Raw genomic sequence first — 19,316 nt, 5'->3', positions numbered from 1 at the left:
AGGGTGCAAAGCAGCCACTTCTATTCTAATCTGAAGAACATTACCTTCACGTTTGCTCGATGGAAGTCACTGTGGGCGGAGGGGGTGGGGGTGGGGGGGTTGGGCGTCGCAGAAGCAACCGAGACAGGTGCTTGGGGGTGTTGGTGGCGGGGGCGGCGGGGAGCACATGGACTAGAACAGCAGCCCGCTCGGAGGACCTTCTAAAAAAACAGCGCCGCTCGCCGCAGAGATCACCTGTCATGTGGGCCTCCGGGGAATGCATTGTGTCCCCCCCCCTCCATCGCCCCCACCACCAGTCATCTGACCACATAAAGGTGACATCAGCAAAGGCCACGCCGCTCGTCCTGCAATCATGAAGCACATTTTTTTTTGGGGGTTGTTGTTGTTCCTGAACAATGCCGACGTTAACGACGGCCCGAGCGGCACTCACGATGATGGCGCCGACGTGCAGGAATGTGGCTGGAATTCCTCACGAGTCCCAAATCCGGATTTATAATCTTGCTCGTGGATGTAGCTAATCTCTCACAAATGTCTTTTACCTTTGCCCATTGAACTGAAGAGAAATGCCATGAATTCATTTTGGCTCCTACCAAAAAAAGCAGGTTTTTATTTAGAAAAGTAACACTTTGCAGTATTCGTTATTTACAATACGCGGAAATGGTAAAGAATGAAACATTTTGTGCATCATGATTTCATGCATGAACGAAATTGGCATTGTGCGTCTAGTGTTCCCTTCTTGTCCACCAGGAGGCAGCATAATACTTATGGACACACTGCACAACATTTGATGATGAAAAACAAGACTGCTGCAACCGAACTGCAGCTTCTGGTTTGTTTGTTTTTTTTGCAGAGGATTAAGAAAATTGTTAGCCTAATAGAGATGTTTGTGCATTTCTGGAAAAACAAAGTACATAAAAAATCAATATTAGTAATTAATGATCATAATCTAAATTAATTTAGCGCATAAATTACACCTCATGTTGAAATAACTTTTGAAGCAGAGAGAATTTTCAAAATTGAAGATTTTTTTCGACTTGGTGTGTGTAAAAAAAATATAAATAAAATACAGTCGAATCAAATGTTGCCACTCAAGTGGACAATTGGAAAAATCAACTTGATAAATGTCGTCCAAATCCGAAATATTGCAAGAGCCAATCGGGTCGCGGACAAGCTCGGACAGCTGAGTGCGTTTGGCGCTGCAACGGGAGCTTTTAATCGGCATCATCAACAACATCTTGTACTGGAGTGGAATAACAGCCGGGGATCACCCGGGGGGGGGGGACGAGGGGTTTCGTTTAGGGCGGGGGATGGGGTGGGGGGGTTGACGGACACCCTCGCTCGCTGCCACTCTGTTGTTTTTCCATTCCAGTCTGGGAGAGGAACTCGGAAAGGGGTCTGCAGGGATTCCAAACTACTCCCGTCAGCAAATGTGCACATTAAGGTCGGACCACCACCCTGCAACGACCCCTTTTTTTTTCTCTGCGCCGCTTAATGGCCCCCTTATTTTATCACTTTCCTTGAAGTTGTGCGCTTGAACGTGTCTGGACAAGCTCAGACCGAGGTGACGGCGCGCCGCCCCCCGTTGTTGCTATCGCATCGTGGGGGACGTGCGGCTGTTGCTGCCTAAACGGGCTGCAGGAGAAGTCCAAACAAAAAGGGAAAGGACAAAATGTTGCGGCACAGCGTTGACGCGTGTTGATGTGCAACACATTCACGTTGCTGGGATGCAGATTGCGAAATGAAGTCAGACGCCATGAGTTGGCGACCCGAGCGGGCCGCAGACGACGAGGAAACCTGGAGTGGAAAGGCGCATTTCGTTGGCGCGCATCCGCAGTGGGTTCAGATGGTGCAATTCAGACCCAACTCGATTGTTGGCTGAACGGGTCGCAGGAGTCGTCAACAACAACAACACGATTGCGTCACGGGTGGATTTAATTCGGACGCGCGACAACAACTTGACCTTTGACCTTAACACAAATAATCATTCAAATACACGGCACAACGGGAATTCGAAGACAGGCTGGCTTGGTATTTTATCGAGCGAGGTTCCTGCCAGAAGGAAATTAGCGCCTCCTTAAATCATTGCGTTTTTTGAAATTCTTTTTTGGATCCAGCTCTGAGCCTCAGATTCTTCAGTTCGCATGAAGTTGCCAAGACCAACTCGCGAATATCATTTCACCTTGGAGTCAAGATTTTGCGCCTTCCTTCCTATTTCCGGCCATCTGACCGTAATGTCAAAAAATGAATTATTAATCCGCGATTGATCGTTTAATGTTCTCATTGATCAAGTAAACGGCCGGGCCTCTAATGGACACGCAGGTGTGGCGGCGCAAAGACCAGAGAAGCCAAAGCAGGAAGTCGGAGGGCGGACTGCATTTTTTTTTTTGGGGGGGGGGAGTCAGAGGCTCAATTCAAGCGGCAGTCAAAGGCGCCTTTGTGACCTGGAAGCGGCCGGCGCTCGCTTGCGGAGCCACGAAATTGGGACGTTTGGCAGACGCGACGTCATTTTGTGGCGCGGGAAAAGACGCAAAACAAAAACATGAGCAGGTCGCTCAGACGGGGTGAGGGGGGAGGGGGGGACGGGCAGGGGAGGCGAGACGAGGCCACACGCCAATAGCGCGGTGGCGTCCAGGCTAATTTGAGGTGAAGTGCAACAGAATTGTTTTGGTCGGGACGGAAGCGAGATGGCGGGAAATGATTCTTTCCCATCCATGAAATTGCCGAGCCATCTCGGATCCGTTCGCACGCCACCGTAAATGACGAACATCCGATAAACACGGACGTATGACTATTGCAGCACGCGGCCGATATCGTGTGCTACTTGCGCCAATCAATAAGCAGATAACTTTCTCAAGAGGCCAAACACTCACTGGCCAAATGATTAGGCACACCCTCGGGAAGCACAACGCAACATCTGCACGGATAAGATCTTCAAAACGAGACAAAAATGCATCATTCGACTTTGGAGAAATAAATTCAATGAAAAGAATTCTTGAATATTTGCATTTCATGGCCTGTAAAATGGAAGCATTGTGGCCTGCGCACGACAGAAATGTCATCCATTCGGAAATGATTGGTTGATTTTCAAAGAGCTGGTGTGGCGTTTAGTCAAGTCAATCTCTGTCCCCGAGAACCGGTTTCAAGTCGCCCACACGTGAAAAACAAGATCTCCAGTCGGTGCCAACCGGTCACACGGTCCAGAATCAGGCGAGCGGGGAGGGGAGGGGGGGGGGGGCACAGCAGTGCGGCCGCTGCCTTGATGTGAACGCCGGAGCGGCCAAGACAAACAGCGGCAGACAATCCCTCTCATGCTCGACTTAAGCCGGCCGACATTCTCGCCTCGCTCATTAGTGCCGTTATTGTTGGCCCACCAAGCCCCCCCCCCTCCCATTAGCCGCCTGCGCCGACTACCGTTGAGCAGCGTCAGGTCACAAGGTGGCCTCCGGATATGGGGCCGTGTTTGGCTGACATAGCGGCGGCCACGCGTTGCATCACAAGTAAGGCAATTGAGATTTCCAGGGGCCCGCAAATATAAAAATCAAATAAAGTGTTCTTTGATTCACCATTAAGGTGGTTTCACACACTTAAAAATGCACCAAAAAAAACCAAACTTGATCCATCATGATTGTTTGGCGTGCTCACCCCTTCCCTCTCAAGCAACCAAATATTCCATCTTCTCATTGCGATGATTCCTGAAAATCTCGTCGGAGCGTCGTGAGGAAAATCACGTGGAGGAGAGAAGAGAATGTTTTTGGAATCAATTAGTCGAGTAATTGGATGACAATCGCTTGTGTGTTCTGAACGTCAAGGCGGAGTTTGCGCTTCACCTTTTTGGTGATCATTTCAGCCTTTTTAACAAACCGAGCGCAGGTTGCAGCCTTTGACACGAAATCAAGAAGAGCGAGCAAAAGATGCTTTTGCCGTTCGGAGGAGCACCGCTGTCTGTGTCGGTCGAGACGACGTGACGAGTTTCATCACCAACATATCAGCATTTAAACTGGGCAAACAAAAAGAAAATTTGACTCATGTTCTTAGAAATGAAAATAAAAGCATTTGATCTTAGTCAGTTGGGTGAATTTGCTTAATTAACAAAATGTTGGCAAGACAAAACTTGGTTGGCCTTTGGCGCTCAAAAAGACTTGAGACGTTCCATGATCTGCTTATTGGAAGCAAAGTGGCGACACTTGCAGTACACTGGGGAAACACTGCCCCCAAGTGGTCACTCTCAAGAACACAGGCGTCATGCAATATGCTGGGCTGCAAATGGAAAAAACACTCTTCATGTAGTGACTTTCTACGACACACCGCCTCAAGTTGCAAAATGTTGGCATTTCTCCACTTCATAATCGACGTGACAAACAGATTTCTTGTCGTCTCAAAAGCGGACCCGGAATGCAAAGCGACGCCACGCTGACACCTACGGGGATCTGTTTGCTCTGACAGTGGGTTAAAAAAAAAAAGCTGATTGTCAGACACGCACTTGGCGAACATCCACGTCAGTGGCAGTAAAAGCTTGGACTGCAGTTGACTCGCGAAAACATCCACTGCAGTCAACGAGTTCAGGAAGGACAGGACAGAAACTGATCAGACTTCAGCTTCAGGTCCCCGCCCCCCCCCCCTCATTTTTAGTCAATTCTGACTGCATATCTGAATTAAATGGCACAAAAATTCTGTTGGGCAATTCTGTACCTGTTGGTGCGGTAGAAGAGCTTGACGGGACTCTTTTCAATGCCTTCCTAGTCACTCACCGAGAACACAAGTACACCACCCTGGCCTAAAAACAGTCACAAAAAGCATTCACTGTTTGTTAGTCCATGAAACCAACAAAACCCAAACGAGCCTTACAACATGTTGAAGGTTTTCCTTTTTAATTCTTTTTTTTTGTCACGAACAAAAGTTTGCTTACAAAAACATCCCAAAAATAAATTGCACCTTTCTTTCCACATGTCATGCTGGCTGGCAGTTTGGAGCACATGCACAAAAACGAACGAGGACAATCGCTCACATTGACTGTACAAAAAGGATGAAACATCAAGTAAGGGAAAGAAGGAGCAGAGATATAAAAACAAAGACAAAAAAAATGGCATGTTCATTTTAATTGCAGAAGCTCCTTCTCCGTGTGCACGTGCACGTGCACGTGCGAGCCTGGACTGTAAAAATTTCAGAATTGAATTGAGACTGACCCCGGAATTCCAATTCAAAGCTTGGTGGCAAATGAGAACGCAGAATTGGAATTGAAATGTCTGATGCAAAATTAAAGAGAACTTCGCTGTTGTGAAAGGCGCAATCCAAATCAAGTTGGACTGAATTGGAACATGAATTTCAAACAAACATTATTGTCAGCATTTTACATACACTTAAAAGTAAAGCCTACTCCGACAAAACGGATGCCACTTTTTACCACTTCAATTGCCAGGAAAGTCAAATTCTGAATTCTGCACAGCCGCGGTGTGCGCTCCTCCCGTCCAACGACGACACAAAATGGCCGACGGGACGCAGTCCAGAACGCATCCCGCCACCCGAAACAAAAAAACACCACGTTGACACAAGCCGCTGAAAAGAAGAAGGCTGTACTGTACAAAAAAAAAAATCTTTTGGACGAGGCGGTGGGTCGGAGGCGCTCAGTCGCCGGTGACCTGCGTGACCTGCGTTTCTCCCGTTTGGCCCGTGGACTGAATGAACATGGGCTGGCTCAGATCCTGACCCGCCGGCACCGTCACCTGCTGGATCTGATACAACTGCTGCTGAGCCAGAACACACACAGGGAGGCGGGGCTTAGCGCCACACAACGCTGGCTTCAAACACAAATTGGAATTCCTAACCTTTGTTCCAAAACCTAAACCGCTTGAAATGATTAACGCCTGGCCTTGTAGCCATCATTGCAAACATTTGAAATCCTAAACACGGCTTGGAGCTCTAGCGCAAATTTGGACCTCTAAAATACACTTCCAAGCCTATTTGGGAACGCTACGCCTGACTCGGTGAGCCATTACCTGTCCGTCAGTGAACTGATTGAACTGCTGCTGTCCCGGTTGCACTTCGGTCTGCGTGATCTGGAAGCACAAGCGCGTCGCCGTTCGGTGAGCGGCCGGTCGACGAGCACAACCACAAAAAAACGGCGTCTACCTGCTGCGTGTTGGCGAGGGTCTGAATCTGTCCTTGGACCACCTGCGCGCCGGAGACGGGCTGGGCCAGGCGGATGTACTGCAGCTGGCCCGTATTGAGCTGCACCTGCACTCGGTCAACACAGGGGGGCGACAAAGCCGTCGATGAAAAACAACAAACAGGACCTTCTTGCCTCATTGTCAAGTTTTCTGCTGCCTTGAAATAAGAGTTGAATTCATTCCATAACTCAACTCAAAGCAATTGCGTCCCAAATCATCTTCGGTGAAGACCTTTTCATTGCATTTCAAATTCAACTCGAGAGCAACTTTCCCTCACCGGGATCTGCTGGATCTCGCCCGTGTTGGTGATGATCTGCTGCATGACCTGCATGGTCTGGCCCTGAGCCTGGGCCGTCTGCGCCTGACTGCCCGCCGCCTGCACGATCTGCACCTGCTGGTCGCCCACCTGCATGGCCACGGGGGCGCTCTGGGGACAGACAAGACACAAAATAGCCCACGTGGGTGCGAGGGGAACAAAAACAGGACGGACGAGGTGATGTTCCAGGCTAAACCAGCAGGGGGCGCACAGATGCAAGCCAGATGGGGCAAACATGTTGCGTTTACCGTGATGGGCGTGCTCTGTGATTGCACCTGCACTTGCTGCAACTGCTGCATGGCGGCACCTTGAAGCATCTGATGGCCAACACGAGGAGGAGGAGGAGGACAAAAGAAAAAGCCAAGCCAAAGGAAGGAAGGAAGGAAGGGGAGGATGAGAACATGGAGAGAAAGGCAGAGTGAGAAAAGCGGCAACATGTATTGGGCGCCACAATGTGAAGCAAAAGCAAACCCCAAAAAAAAAAAAAAATAAATAAAAATGACCAAAGCATCCGTATGGAAAATGGGAGGAATGGCGGAAGAGCTTCACATACAGGAAGACGCACACAAGGACCGGGATGAAATGTTTCTTTACGTTGCGCCTCACATCCGCCTCCTCAGATTATTAACATAATCGTTGCAACCCTACTTCGAAACTCCACTTCAAAAGGGCAACCTACACCTAAAATCTTGAAACGAGTTTGAAAGGCACAGGTAACTAAAGGCTGCCTACGGGCGCAAAAGGCAATCACGAGCGAGCGCCAAGCCCATCTTTCATCTTTGGGCACAACTCATCCAGTGTTTGTTCAGATCAACGACTTCCTCTTGGGCCATCGTGTCGCGTTTGAGCAAACCCGTGTCAACAAAGCCAGGTGCTCCTCAACCGCCGTCGGGATGCCCGGGAGCGGCCGGAGCTCAGGTGTCTACCTGTCCTTGCTGCGGCTGCGCGATGATGATCTGCCCGGGTTGGATGGTGGCGGCCGTTTGCGCACCGGCCTGCTGGCCCTGCGGCCCGCCCTGCACCTGCACGGCGCCGGGCTGCTGCGCCAGGGTGAAGTAGTACTGCACGGGCTCCGCCGGGGCCACCGTCTGACGCATCTCCTCCTGCACACGTACACACGGCGATAAGAGAAGGACGCGTGTCAGCACATTGCGTCTCCTTCCGCTGTGTGAGCGGCTGTCATGCTAGAGGGGAGCCATTGCGACGGCTTTGGTGATGCGGCCGGCGCAGGAGAGCCATTACAAGCTGCTCCATAAGTGAGGACGCTTCTCTTACTTGGCAGGGAAATAAAGAGTCAAACAGATGCACGTTCCAGGAATTAACAGTACAGCCGAGTACAGCTATTCAAAGGGCTAAAGTTTAGCCACAGCATTTACTACTTTCCTATTCACCAGGGCTTTGAAGGTGATTTTCTCCCCAACTCAAGTCAAGTTGATTTCGTCACCAGGAGCGTAAACACCCCGCTCCCAGCTCTCATGACAGCACAGCTGAGAGTGTAGGATGTTTACACGCCCGCAGACGCAAAAAGCTCACGCGTCCGTCTTCGCAGTTTCCCCAAAAAGGTTGACGCCGGAGCCGTCGCCGGTTGTCAGAAGCAATAAGACGCTGCAAACATCCGACTGAAAGCCCTTGCAGCTCCGACCGACAGCTTCCAGTCAAGGATGTTTACAGCGCCTCCTGGTTGCCAATGAGGGAACGCCAGCGGGGATGATCATCCTAAAAAAAAAATGTAGAAAATAAAAAAATAGACAAGTAGTCGTACCTGTCGCTTCGGGGGCTTCAGATCGTCTCGAGGGACGATGTCGATGAGGAAGTCAAACTGGTCGAACTTGGTTATTGCCATGGCGATGTCGTTCCGCTGGAAACATGGCAAAAGAAAACGCGAGTCTTTCAAATCAAACGATTGCGAAAATAGCGGAGATATGTTAGTTTGGGATTTTTCAACATAGTTTTGCTTTTTTCTTTTTCTAGAGTGCGTTTTTTGACAAGTTTTATTTTTTTAATGTTATTCATTTGAGTATTGTATTTTTTATACATGGAGGAGTGCAACATGTCAAAAAGTAATTGCGTTCAACTGGATTGAAACGCTCTGCGGTTGCCACACATCTCATTCCCGTATCCGCAGCTGAGAGTCGCTACTGCTGCCGTCTTGGTGGAATTTTCCACAGGATATTGGCTGTCAGACCCCCCCCAGCCAATTGTGACCCTTCCGGCACGAGGGGAGCTATTTATAGTCATTTGATTCATATCTGGCCGCACCAGGTCACACGTCTCCACTTGTTCCGTTGATGAGCGTTGCCATGGCGACCCCATACGGTGTCCCGTGCACGCGTGCACAGGAAAAACTCGCATCTGCACAATTTCCTGCAAATTCAAACAGTCCCGAGGTGCCTTAATGTCTGGAGTGAAATCCGAGCCGCAGGTGTGAGCGACGGCGCCCTCTACTGTTGGAAAGCGTTCTCTGGTGGCTATGTTAGCGACCGCTAGCATGCAACGTTACGCTTACAGTGTCTCCAAAGTTTTGAGGCAGCACTTTTCAGTTGATTGTGTCGTTTTGATGGCCTGAAAGTATTTTTCATACAAATATTTACAAATTATGACATTCTCGTAAGTTGGCGTCGCTGCATCACACCATTTTGCCTTCAATTTACTTCCACTCAAAGGCAAAGTTGAAGAATGAGGTCTTGAGTTTTAGACTTTCCAGCCGTACACTGATAAACATGATAACGCCATACCTGCAACACATCGCAAACACGCGCACTCGCTAATCTCAGCGAGGTATGTGAATGGATAAAGCGGACTTAAAGGCTTTCATGTTCCGCTTCACAATTTTCCCTTCTTAACGTCCCGGTGAGACGAGCTCCGAGCCGACTTCCCGACTGTTCCCTTCCCCGCCTTCGCGTCATTCCCAGAGTTCGGCTTATTCAACTTCAGGCCCAAATGGCAGCGTGAGGCGGACCAAAAGTGGGTCAGTGGCGCCCGCCTGGCTTTTCAGAATCAGTGAAGGCAGAATCATTCCTCAGGGGGGCCGGCTGGAATGAGGGCCCCTTTCGCTTCGTTGTCACAGGCTCTCAGTGAAGCGCAAGAAAGCCAACGAGGGCTTGTTGCAGTTGGGACTTTGACTGACCTGCAGCGTACGTCGCTTGTTGTCCTCCGTGTGGATCCACGCTCGGAGGGTGAGTTCCGTGATGAAGATCTGTGCCGCCTTTGCGAACAGAACGGGAGCCTCGGCACTGATCATCTGCACAAAAAACAGACAACAACTCATCTGTGTTGCTAACCAAAACAGCAGCATCTGCCAAAGCATCAAAATGTTCGCATGGAGTCGATATTAAAATGTTTCCACATCAATTGGCGGTCGCCTCAAAGTTCATCCGAGGACAGCGATGAGTATCTGTCCGTTTGGACTTTGTTGCTAACCAAAACAGCAGCATAAACATGAATTCAATTATGTGTTGAACTGAGAAGTGGTAAAAATGATTTCACGAGTAGACTTTGGATTTTTTGGAGTTGCTATCATTGACAAATCAACTTCTGTTGCTAGCCAAAACAGCAGCTCCTACCAGGCAAGTAAATGGTCTTTCAGAGGAGGCGCTTCTTGCGACGTGTATTTTTTGACGGCAATTAGCCGGCAGCCTGCAACGTGTGTTCATGTTGCCGGGCCGCTCTAAAGAACCAGCGAGAGCGCTCTCAGAAGCGTCTAGCTGTCCTCACGTACACGCCGGTGATCTCCTGATCTCTTTACCGCATTTAAGCCGCCGCTTAACAGGAGAGGACGGCGCTCTTGACACGACACGGGCGGCGGCCCGCTCGCTGTCCGAGCTGATAATCCGGCGGTAACGAGCGAACTAAACGTTCCCGCTGACGGCGGTGTCGGTTCTGCTCTTACCTTGACGTCCTCATCCAGCTTCATGATTTTCTTGATTCGAGCCAGAGGCAACTCCTGCACGCGGAAGTCCTTCTGGAATCAACAAACGGGTTTGGCGAAGGACAAAACGACCACGCGGCGAGCGGCGACGCGCGCGTTACGGTAGCCGTACCACAGTCAGGTTCCGGATCTCCTCCATGACGCGAGGCCAGAAGGACTGAAGTGTCTGCTGGGCATCGCTGCCGCCGGCGCCGAATGAATCCGCGGACATGATCTACAAGGCTGCGTGGAGAGAACACCGTGAGGACGCTTCCGTTTGCATTCGTCGCAAACAACATTTTTCTTTTCACACATCTTGCCTCTTTTGCCCACAGCAGGAAAATTAAAAGGCAACCGTTGACCCCGCCGAATCCCGCGCGGCACCTTGCAACCAACGTAACGACGTCACGGCCCCCGTCCGTGCAGATGCCATTCCGCCTCCGATACGACTCGGGATGCGCGCTAGAGGTTTGAAAGTGGGCCTGCCGACGAGATTTGGACTCTGCGAGCCAATAATGCAAGTTGATGACGACACGATGGCCGCGTCACAGCTACAAAAGTAGACGCGGTGACTTTCGCCTGCCAGTCAGCCCGTCCGGAGTGAAAACGTCCCATCCCTGCCCGACTTCGCAAGTTTCCTTTCACGTCGCCTGAGATGCTGCACCCGAAGGCGACAATTTGCCCGGTCGAGCTCCATTCCACGTTCGGCGTAAAAGGGGCTAACGCTTCTCGTCACCTCGTAATAGAGCGCCGCGTGTCAAGATGACCTCTTGCTTGAACTCATGTGTCGCCACGTGATTCAAGTAGAGAACGCCGCCGCCTTCTCGCCCACCCTGGAAGCCTCCGAAAAGCCCGGCGTCCCGAAATGAACCCAAGCTCAGTGACTTCATAGAACACAAAGCGTGACATGGTTTAAGCACGCATGTCCAACGCAACGGGGTCATATTCCATCACACGCTATTATTATCAGCGCCATTTGATTTGGATTTTCTATTTGCGTCCTGCCGGGATCGTCAACATCCACCACATAGCCGGAGCGTCGCGCCTCGCGTGTTTCGGATCGTAGCGATGCCGCTGTGTGCCGTCACAAACTTGTTGAAGAGCGCCGCTCGCTAAGGAGAAAGCCCAAGGAGGGGCTCGGGAGGGGGTCCCAAAGAGAATCCAGCCGGTTACTACGGCATGCCAGGAATCTGCGGTGGGGGGGCGAGTACGCGGCGGCACGTCTGGGCACGCACAACCAGCGAGCGTCTCGCGCTTAAGAGATGCGAGGAACGACATGAGAACGGGTAGACACCACCGCGGGCGCAAGGCCGCCACTGGCGAGCGACGTGGGGGGAAAATAAGACCCAAATGATGCCACGGCTCCTGAACCGGGTGGCGCGCTTCCACCAATAATAAAATATCAGGCCCATTTCGTCATCTGCAGCAAAACTTCTGCAAACTCCAGGTGCCGATTTTTGAATGACCAAAAGTGGAAATGAAAAATAAGGCCGGGATCGGTGGCCGCGTTTTACATCCACGATATGTACACACCCCCCCCATAAAAAAGTACTTGCTAAGAAGGTATGAATTCACCAAAATGTTGCGGTCCCAAGGTGACCGACCGACGACAGCGGACTTCCTGTCTCGCCCGTGCGGCTGCTGCCGAACGTCGCCGCAGCCCAAATGAATGCAACAGAGAGGCCGCCGTGGCGATCGATGGCGTTGCTTGTGGCGGCCATGACAGTCGAGTGATTGACCTTGACAATAGCCCGCCGCGCGCGCTCCGCCGCTCCACTTGGAGCTCGAACGAAACGCGGCGGCGGCTCACCCCCGCCGAGCCTCGCCGACGCCTTCCGGCATCCGGGCTTCCGACGGCAAGCGGGCAAGAGAAGCGTTTGTTTGTCTCAGGGGAGGCGCTTAAATCAGCAACGGGTCCCGTGGTGACTCGAAACAAGATGGCCTTGTCGCCGAGCGTGCCTGCCAGGCGGGGCGAGTCGTTCTCTCGCGTCCGAATCGGAACAATTGAGCCCATTCGCACGGCGATGTTGGACTCCAACACCGTGGCGGGAAACAAAAGGCCAACTTTCCCAGACTTTCACTTTCTTTACACGCCGTGTGAACGTTGGGCTCGTTGAGAAGGAGCAAGAAACGAATCCAAACCTGAGCTGCCGCGCTCAGGGAGCATCGACGGCGACCCTGTTCATTTTTGCGCTCTAGCGGAGCCGTTTTGAATATTTCGGGTTACCGTGAGAAACATTCAAACTTTGGACGCCTGGTCCGCCACGGGAAGTGATCGGGTTTCACTGAATTGTTTTGAAAATGTTTGACGACAACGCGACGACGCATCTTTGCTCATCCAACGATGCCGGCGACGTTTCGCAACCGGCACGACCGTCAAATGTCCGGCAATTTAGCTTCTTGGCACGCGTAAGCTTGATGACGGCGCACCGTAGAGGACGTCTTTGGTCTCCTGTTCCCTGCAGCGGCGCCATCGCCGTCCTCGCGGGTGTCGCCTTTCCGCCCGCCGACGTTTACCTCAACCATTACGACTTTCACCTGACACCTCTCGTCGAGGAAAGTCGATGCCGCTGCGCCGAATCGGCGTCAGCGCTAACGTTACTCTCGAGCGGTTGTCATACGTCAGGAGAGTGAGCTCGACCCGCGGCCCGACGGCGTCATCTTGGCGTTTAACTTCCTTCCGGATGACGCGGTGCGAAAACGCAAACGTGCGAGCCGAGTTTGCGAAGTGTGTCGAAAATAGCGTCATTTTACAGCGACGACGAGGCCTGACCAAATCCTGACGGGAGACGGACGGCTTCCTTCCTCCGGCGCGGCGACCGCAAGTCGACCTTCCTGATGGTGATGAGAGAAACGAATCAAGGCCTGGTGGGGGAGAACAAAATCTCTCGCCGTCCTGATGTTGACCTTGAAAGAGTCGTTGACAAACAGAAGAGCCGATCCGACACTCGGGGTCAATCATCTACTACTAAAGAAAAACAAGTTCCCAGGAGGGCATTACAGATTAACTACGAGACCCCGCTTGGGTTCCCTGGTTATTTTAGGACACAAAATTATCTATTATTTCAAACTTTGTCCTTGGACCTGCATTGGAGAAAACTCCAGGAAGTGCTCGTCACTGATCTGTCAAGGTCATTAGGCAGAGGAGAACGCAAAAGGGGGATTAGATTTTGCATTGCAGCACCAAACTCAAGTTGAATTTGTTCGCAAGCAACTAGCACAATCCAATCAAGCCGAGCCGCTCTCATTGCGAGCTTTCACTTCCTCCACATGCTTCCTCACATTCTTGTGACCTTCATCCAACGCGAGGCCTCCGAGGAAGGAGGAGGGCCGACGCAACCTGCCAAGGGCAAAGGGACGCGGCACCCGCACTGACCTTAGCATGGCGGCCAACCACCGCTGCCGCAACGCTCCACATCCAAAACCCTGAGATTTGGAGTTATTTTTAGTCTTCCTCACTGTTGTCAGGAAAAAAAAACTGTGGAAACTTTCAACAAAGGCGAGAGAAGAGAGAGAGAGAAAGAGAGCGAGGGCAACTAAGGGAAAGTGGCGCCCTCCAAAAAGATTCCATCACAAGAGATCAGATCAGACCATTAGCCTCCTCTGCCCCCCCCCCCCCCTCTTCCCCTCATTTCTACTTCCCTCCTCAATCTCCCTCGGCCCATCTGGAAGGCTGGCAGCGTTGCGGGGGGGGCGGGGTGGAGGTCAGAGAGACCAGCTGCACCTCCAACCCTGAAGGACCCCCAACCTTTGCGCCTTCCCCTTCAAGATGGATGCCGGCGCCGCTGCGTCATTGGCTCACGCTAACGTGTAAACAAGGACGTCGGGCAACGTGAGCGAAAACGGCAGGACATGAGGAAACATTAACGCTGTCAAACTGTCATTGTCGTCATGGCAACAAAAGAGACATGACAGAAGCATTTTTTAACGGGGAAGTGTGGCAGAAGGCAATACTTGAGACTTTCACTTTTTGTCAACTAATTTACGTTGGTCTTAGTGCGGCCGATTTTCATACAATTTTTGCAAATATTTCTTAATAGTTTGTATTGTATATTTTTACGTTTCTTTCTTCATATTTTTGTTTTTTTTTACCAGCTATTTAAGCATTTGTAATATTTATGTTTTCTCATTTGTTCTAACATTCTATATTTCCTAAGTTAGTTTATTTTGATTTTCACATTTGTGTGTCATGTCTAATATCCAAGACCTATTTTTTAAATATTTTTGCATTTTCACGTGAATATCTGCTCATATTTTTCGAATGTGTATTTTGTACTATTTTCCTGGTATTTGTGCATCTTTCGCCTCTTCCTTTGCAATCTTTTCTGTTTTTTGGATTTCTCACTAATATCCATCCATGTCCTCCTGTTGAGTGTGACGGGGCAGTTGCAGCTTCTCCCAGCTGACTTTGGGTGAAAGGCGAAATACGCCTCCTTGGACCGGTTGTTGTGATTTTTTTCAAATAACATTCCTAATAGCAAAGGGGGTGACGTCACAACACAACAAGTGAGAGCGTGAAGACGTGCAGGCTGCTGCTACAACTCAAGGACACAACTCAGGACCGGACAGGACAGGACAACCTCTTCACTGCAAGAGGTGACCGTTAAAAACACCTCAAATATAACAAGTGCCCGCAACCTCCTTTTCATTCTTAAAAGCATGTTTTCAGCGGTCACACTCACCCCTGTGCCCTTCATGGTGGATGGTCCGTCCCGTGTTGATGGATTGGGGGGGGGGGGGACAGGACCGCTGGATGAGTCTCCTTGCAGCAAGAACTTCCTTCCAAATAGGCAGTGTCACTCCGCCATGGGGTGAAAAAGAAACTCTCTCCTTTAACCGTTCACTGAGCCCCCCTTCCCCCATTTGTCTTTGAAGACCCCCCAGCTTAAAAAAAAAGAAGAAAACGGGAGGAGGGTTCGAGAGAGCGGTCACAGTCTCCTGACTTGAAGCGCTTTGCCTTTAACGCTGGCCCAGCAATCCATCTAGCCTGCTATGTGACACCCCAGCGCCGTCTCGCAGCCAATGAGAGCGCGTGATGCTGCAACCTCATTGGCTTACCGAGCGTGTCCGTCAGCCCCCCTCACCGGCCCGGCCCCCTCCGCGCTGACGGCCAACTTCCTGCTCTAAGTTACCTTGAGCGGCAGCGTTAGGGGTCAGGGGGAAGAAAAAGAGGAAGAGAAAAGCGTGCAAAAGACAAAAGTCAAGTGGGAGGAAGATCTGACGCGGTGTGGGGGTATAAGCTCGTGCCGGCCTGCCTCTTTTGCATTGTCCTCTTCAGTGTGACCCCCCCCCCGCTGCAAGCCCCCCCGCCCCGTCCCTTTGCCTTCCGCGCGCTGCTCCGTCTGTGGCGGTGCTCTTATTTACAATGTCAAACTAGACGTCTCCCCGTGGTACCGCCTCTTACGCCGGCCCATTGGCCGACGGCGGAGTGACGTGCCGGCCGCGCTCGGCACTTATTGGCCGGCGCAGGCGCCCGTGGGCGGTGCCGCATGTTGCATGCACATGATTTAAAGAACTAGTCCGCTAGTTCTGCACACACGCACACACACACACTCCGAGACACTTTGTCCTTGCTTTCTCATTCATCCTTGCTTGCCGACGCAGGTACAACATGGCAGTCATCCAAATAAACGGGCGCCTTTTATTCAGAAGAAAAATTAAGGTCCCACCCATTCATCTGCCGGGCGATCTTAACGCTTTTGCGATTGGCAAAAATCAGCGGATTCTTTTTTTGGTTGTTTTTCGTTTTTACACGTTACAATTTAAGATGCCCCCCCCCTAAAAAGTTTTCCTTCTTCAATTTTTCTCTCTGTTGTAAAGTTAAATAATAAAGGACAAAGTTGTCAAATTGTGGCAGAAGTTAAGGGACCAAAAAAGGACCCATTTTATTCATTACATATTAATTTAATTAATCAGCCGATTCATCTTAATGCTGAAATGTACTCTGTCAAAGATTGGCATCCTATGTAATTGTAAAAAAGTTTCATCTCTACCTGCACTCAACAATTGTCTCGACTCGAGAGAGCCACAAAAAGGATGCAATTAGATGTGAATGGAGCTGACGCAGAAAAGCGTCGGAACACTGCAGCGAGGGAGGGAGGCTAATAAAATCATAGGCTACATATAGCGAGTGCGCTATTCGCGGACGAAACGTATTATTCGACACGAGTGTGGAGGGGAAGGGAAAAAAGAAAAGAAAGTGCTCCTGATTGCAACTTGCAGGCGTACAATGGGGCCTGTTGTTGGCCGGCGTTTGAGGTGCTCAAACGCCGTGACTTTCGCTTCAGGACGGCGAGGACAAACGTCGCTCACGTGCGCTTCTCATGTTGGTAATCTGACATCATCAGCGATCATCATAAGCACACGGACAAGAGAAATAAATTCCATTTTTATATATTTGCTCAAAATATTGCTTTATTTTCCATCTTAAATGTTAGTCTTTTGTTTTATCTGTATAGACTTCCTTCAATATTCGTGTTTTTTTTCTCCAATATTCGGTCTCATATTCAAGTTATTTTCCGAATCAGTCAAATATTTTGGCTTCTTTCCTATGTTTTGGCCGCAAACCTTTCATCCAGTATCGCAACATCACCGGTGATTCTACCAGTGACGTGCTTGGATAAAGCAGGAAAAATCTAACAGAAGGATGGCAAATGGGACGGAAGAAAAGCGAGGTGGCGAAGGACGCAGGAAGCAAAACTCTCGAGACGTTCTATTTGGGTGACAAGCGCAGGGACTGACGAGCGCAGCACAACATGGCCGCCTGCAAAAACATAAAAAAAGGGCCCGTAGAGACACCTGGCAAGGTCACGGCGGACGACAGACCTTCCCATGACCTGCAGCGGCGACATGTTTGGAGATAAACATGCAGCAGGCAGATTGCACCTTTTGGTAAACACAGCCCATGGAGGCAAAGCTGACTTTCACCTGCTCACTTTTATCACATACTTGGCCCGAAAACAATGCTAACAGCCAAAGTAACATAAAACATTTTGTACTCTTCTCCAGAGTCTGCTAATACGAACACACAACGTAAACTGCCAAAAACATGCTAAGGAAACAAGCATCAAGGTTGCATTAAACCTCAGTTATATTCTTCAGGTGCTGCAAGGAAAAAAAAGTAATTATTACAGCAGCTTAGCGAGTTTAGCTCTGGCTCTTTTTTGTGTACTTATTATACATTAGACAGCCCTCTGCTGGTCAAGGCACACAACAGAAGGAGCAGCGCAATATCCATTGAATTAAATACAAAGCATGAAATCATGCCTCACAGCAGTTTCTTTACGTTCTCTTATTTTAACAATAACATTTTCTTAATTGATTAAAACATTATTTTACACAATACAACATAGTGTGACATTTTTCTCATCAAAAAAGATGTTCCCAAAAAATTGGGGCACAATTTTTTGTGCTTAAAAATGATTAATGACTTTTGCATTAATTTAAATGGAGAAAGATGATTTGAGATACAAGGTAGCCATGGAACAAATTATGCTTTTAAGTCAAGGCATCTCCTTATTTGTACATTTTTCATTTAATACAGTATTTCTAATCTATTTGGCAAGAACATTTTTAAAAATATATATTTTTTATCTTTTATTTGTGCTGTTTTCTAGTATTTTGGTATAATCTTTGCGAGGTGATATTTCTGCAATATTTGTGCAAACATTAATCATTGTATTGCTGCAGTTTGTGAACACGTTATGCCTCATTTTGGTCTCATTTTACGCCGTTTGGCGACGAGGAGCATCATCCTCATGACCTTGCGGTCGCCTTGGCTTGGCCAGCAGACGTCAAAGCGCTGACGTCTTTCAAACGACATTTTTGTTTTTTTTATTATTATTTGGTGGCTCCCAGGAAAAAACACGATGAGAACAAATAGGAAAAGCGTGACTTAAAATAAGACAAGTGTAGCCAAATACAAGCTAGCGTTCAAATGAAATACTTTAAACACGGTTTGCACACGTTAGCTCCAACAGCAAAGCTGGAGGCTAACGCGAATGCTACAAGCTAAACGTTTACGTTATTTGCTCACAGCCGCCGTCATTAGTGGCAAGTTAATAAAAGCTCGATTCTGGTCGGGGCAAGAAGGAGCCCGAACCAATAAAGACAACGTTTGGATGTGTCATTCAGACCAATCAAACCTCGGACTACATTCCACCAATCAAGCTTTCTTGGGGGCCAATGTTGCTTGGCTGAGCAACCGGCGCCATTCGGGCTCCGTCGTCAGCGGCCCGCCAGCTTGAGCGCTCAATGACGATGAGAGCCAAAATGGAGGACAAAGGGCGCCAGTTTCCTGAGCGGGCCACCCAATAAGCGCTTCACACAGCGCGGGGAGGGAAATGGCGCCGGTGTTCGTCTCGCCTCCAAAACAATCGTCCATTGGTCAGGAACGAGCACATGAACACTGGCGGAAAGTCTTCCACCCCCACCCCGTCGCGCTCGCACCCGTCGCGGGGCCACAAGTTCCTTCCACACACTTCACACAAAGGAAATGAGAGTTTGGGTACTCACTTTGTTGATGTCGGAGCGAAGACCCGCTCGGAACTATTATTTATTTTATTTAGCTGGCTGAAGTGGAACAAGATGGCGGCGGCCCGCACCAGAAATTGTTTCTCGCGCAATGTGATGACGTCATTCACTCCGACAGCCGCTTCGGTGGCTCATTTACATTTAAATATAAAAGTATTAATACAATAAAAATTATAACAGTAACGACTAATGAAAAGGATATCTTATTTTACGTAAAAATTGTACATGTTTTATACGAACTGAAAAATAACATGTTTTTGTTCAAGGAAAAAATATTCTATTTGTAGTGAAACGAAACTGCTAAAATTGTCGAAAAAAATCCCGTGTTGTTTCATTACTTTCTGTTTCCCTGTTGCCCTATTTTTGTGTCATTTATTATACTTTTATATTAATTAAA

The 19,316-nt window shown here is 49.4% G+C and overlaps 1 protein-coding gene and 1 long non-coding RNA gene across 14 annotated transcripts; both read right to left on the bottom strand.

Annotated features, from left to right (window-relative positions):
* Positions 1–108: 108 nt before the first annotated feature.
* On the bottom strand, positions 109–4,776 carry LOC148321918 (uncharacterized). Its single transcript, XR_015839431.1, has 3 exons — positions 4,690–4,776; positions 431–586; positions 109–344 (listed from the first exon to the last, which is right to left on the bottom strand). It is a non-coding gene; the product is annotated as an uncharacterized LOC148321918 (long non-coding RNA).
* Positions 4,777–4,846: 70 nt separating this feature from the next.
* nfyc (nuclear transcription factor Y, gamma) lies at positions 4,847–19,020 on the bottom strand. 13 transcript variants are annotated; one of them, XM_088318840.1, is made up of 11 exons: positions 18,902–19,020; positions 10,521–10,630; positions 10,370–10,441; positions 9,608–9,721; positions 8,243–8,338; positions 7,407–7,583; positions 6,729–6,797; positions 6,442–6,591; positions 6,127–6,231; positions 5,994–6,053; positions 4,847–5,744 (listed from the first exon to the last, which is right to left on the bottom strand). In XM_088318840.1, exons 2-11 carry the CDS (start codon positions 10,617–10,619, stop codon positions 5,622–5,624), a joined length of 1,065 nt encoding a protein of 354 aa, XP_088174966.1. In that variant the 5' UTR covers positions 10,620–10,630; positions 18,902–19,020; the 3' UTR covers positions 4,847–5,621. The 13 variants fall into 13 exon arrangements, with proteins under 13 accessions (XP_088174966.1, XP_088174970.1, XP_088174971.1 ...); XM_088318844.1 differs by having other exon boundaries at positions 4,847–5,741; XM_088318845.1 differs by having other exon boundaries at positions 10,370–10,438.
* Positions 19,021–19,316: the final 296 nt, after the last annotated feature.

The sequence above is a fragment of the Idiotropiscis lumnitzeri genome, chromosome 16 (assembly GCF_059441095.1).
Source record: "Idiotropiscis lumnitzeri isolate Australia: NSW breed Sydney's pygmy pipehorse chromosome 16, RoL_Ilum_1.0, whole genome shotgun sequence".
Classification (NCBI taxonomy): domain Eukaryota; kingdom Metazoa; phylum Chordata; class Actinopteri; order Syngnathiformes; family Syngnathidae; genus Idiotropiscis; species Idiotropiscis lumnitzeri.
This window is presented reverse-complemented; position numbering and strand designations above follow the sequence as displayed.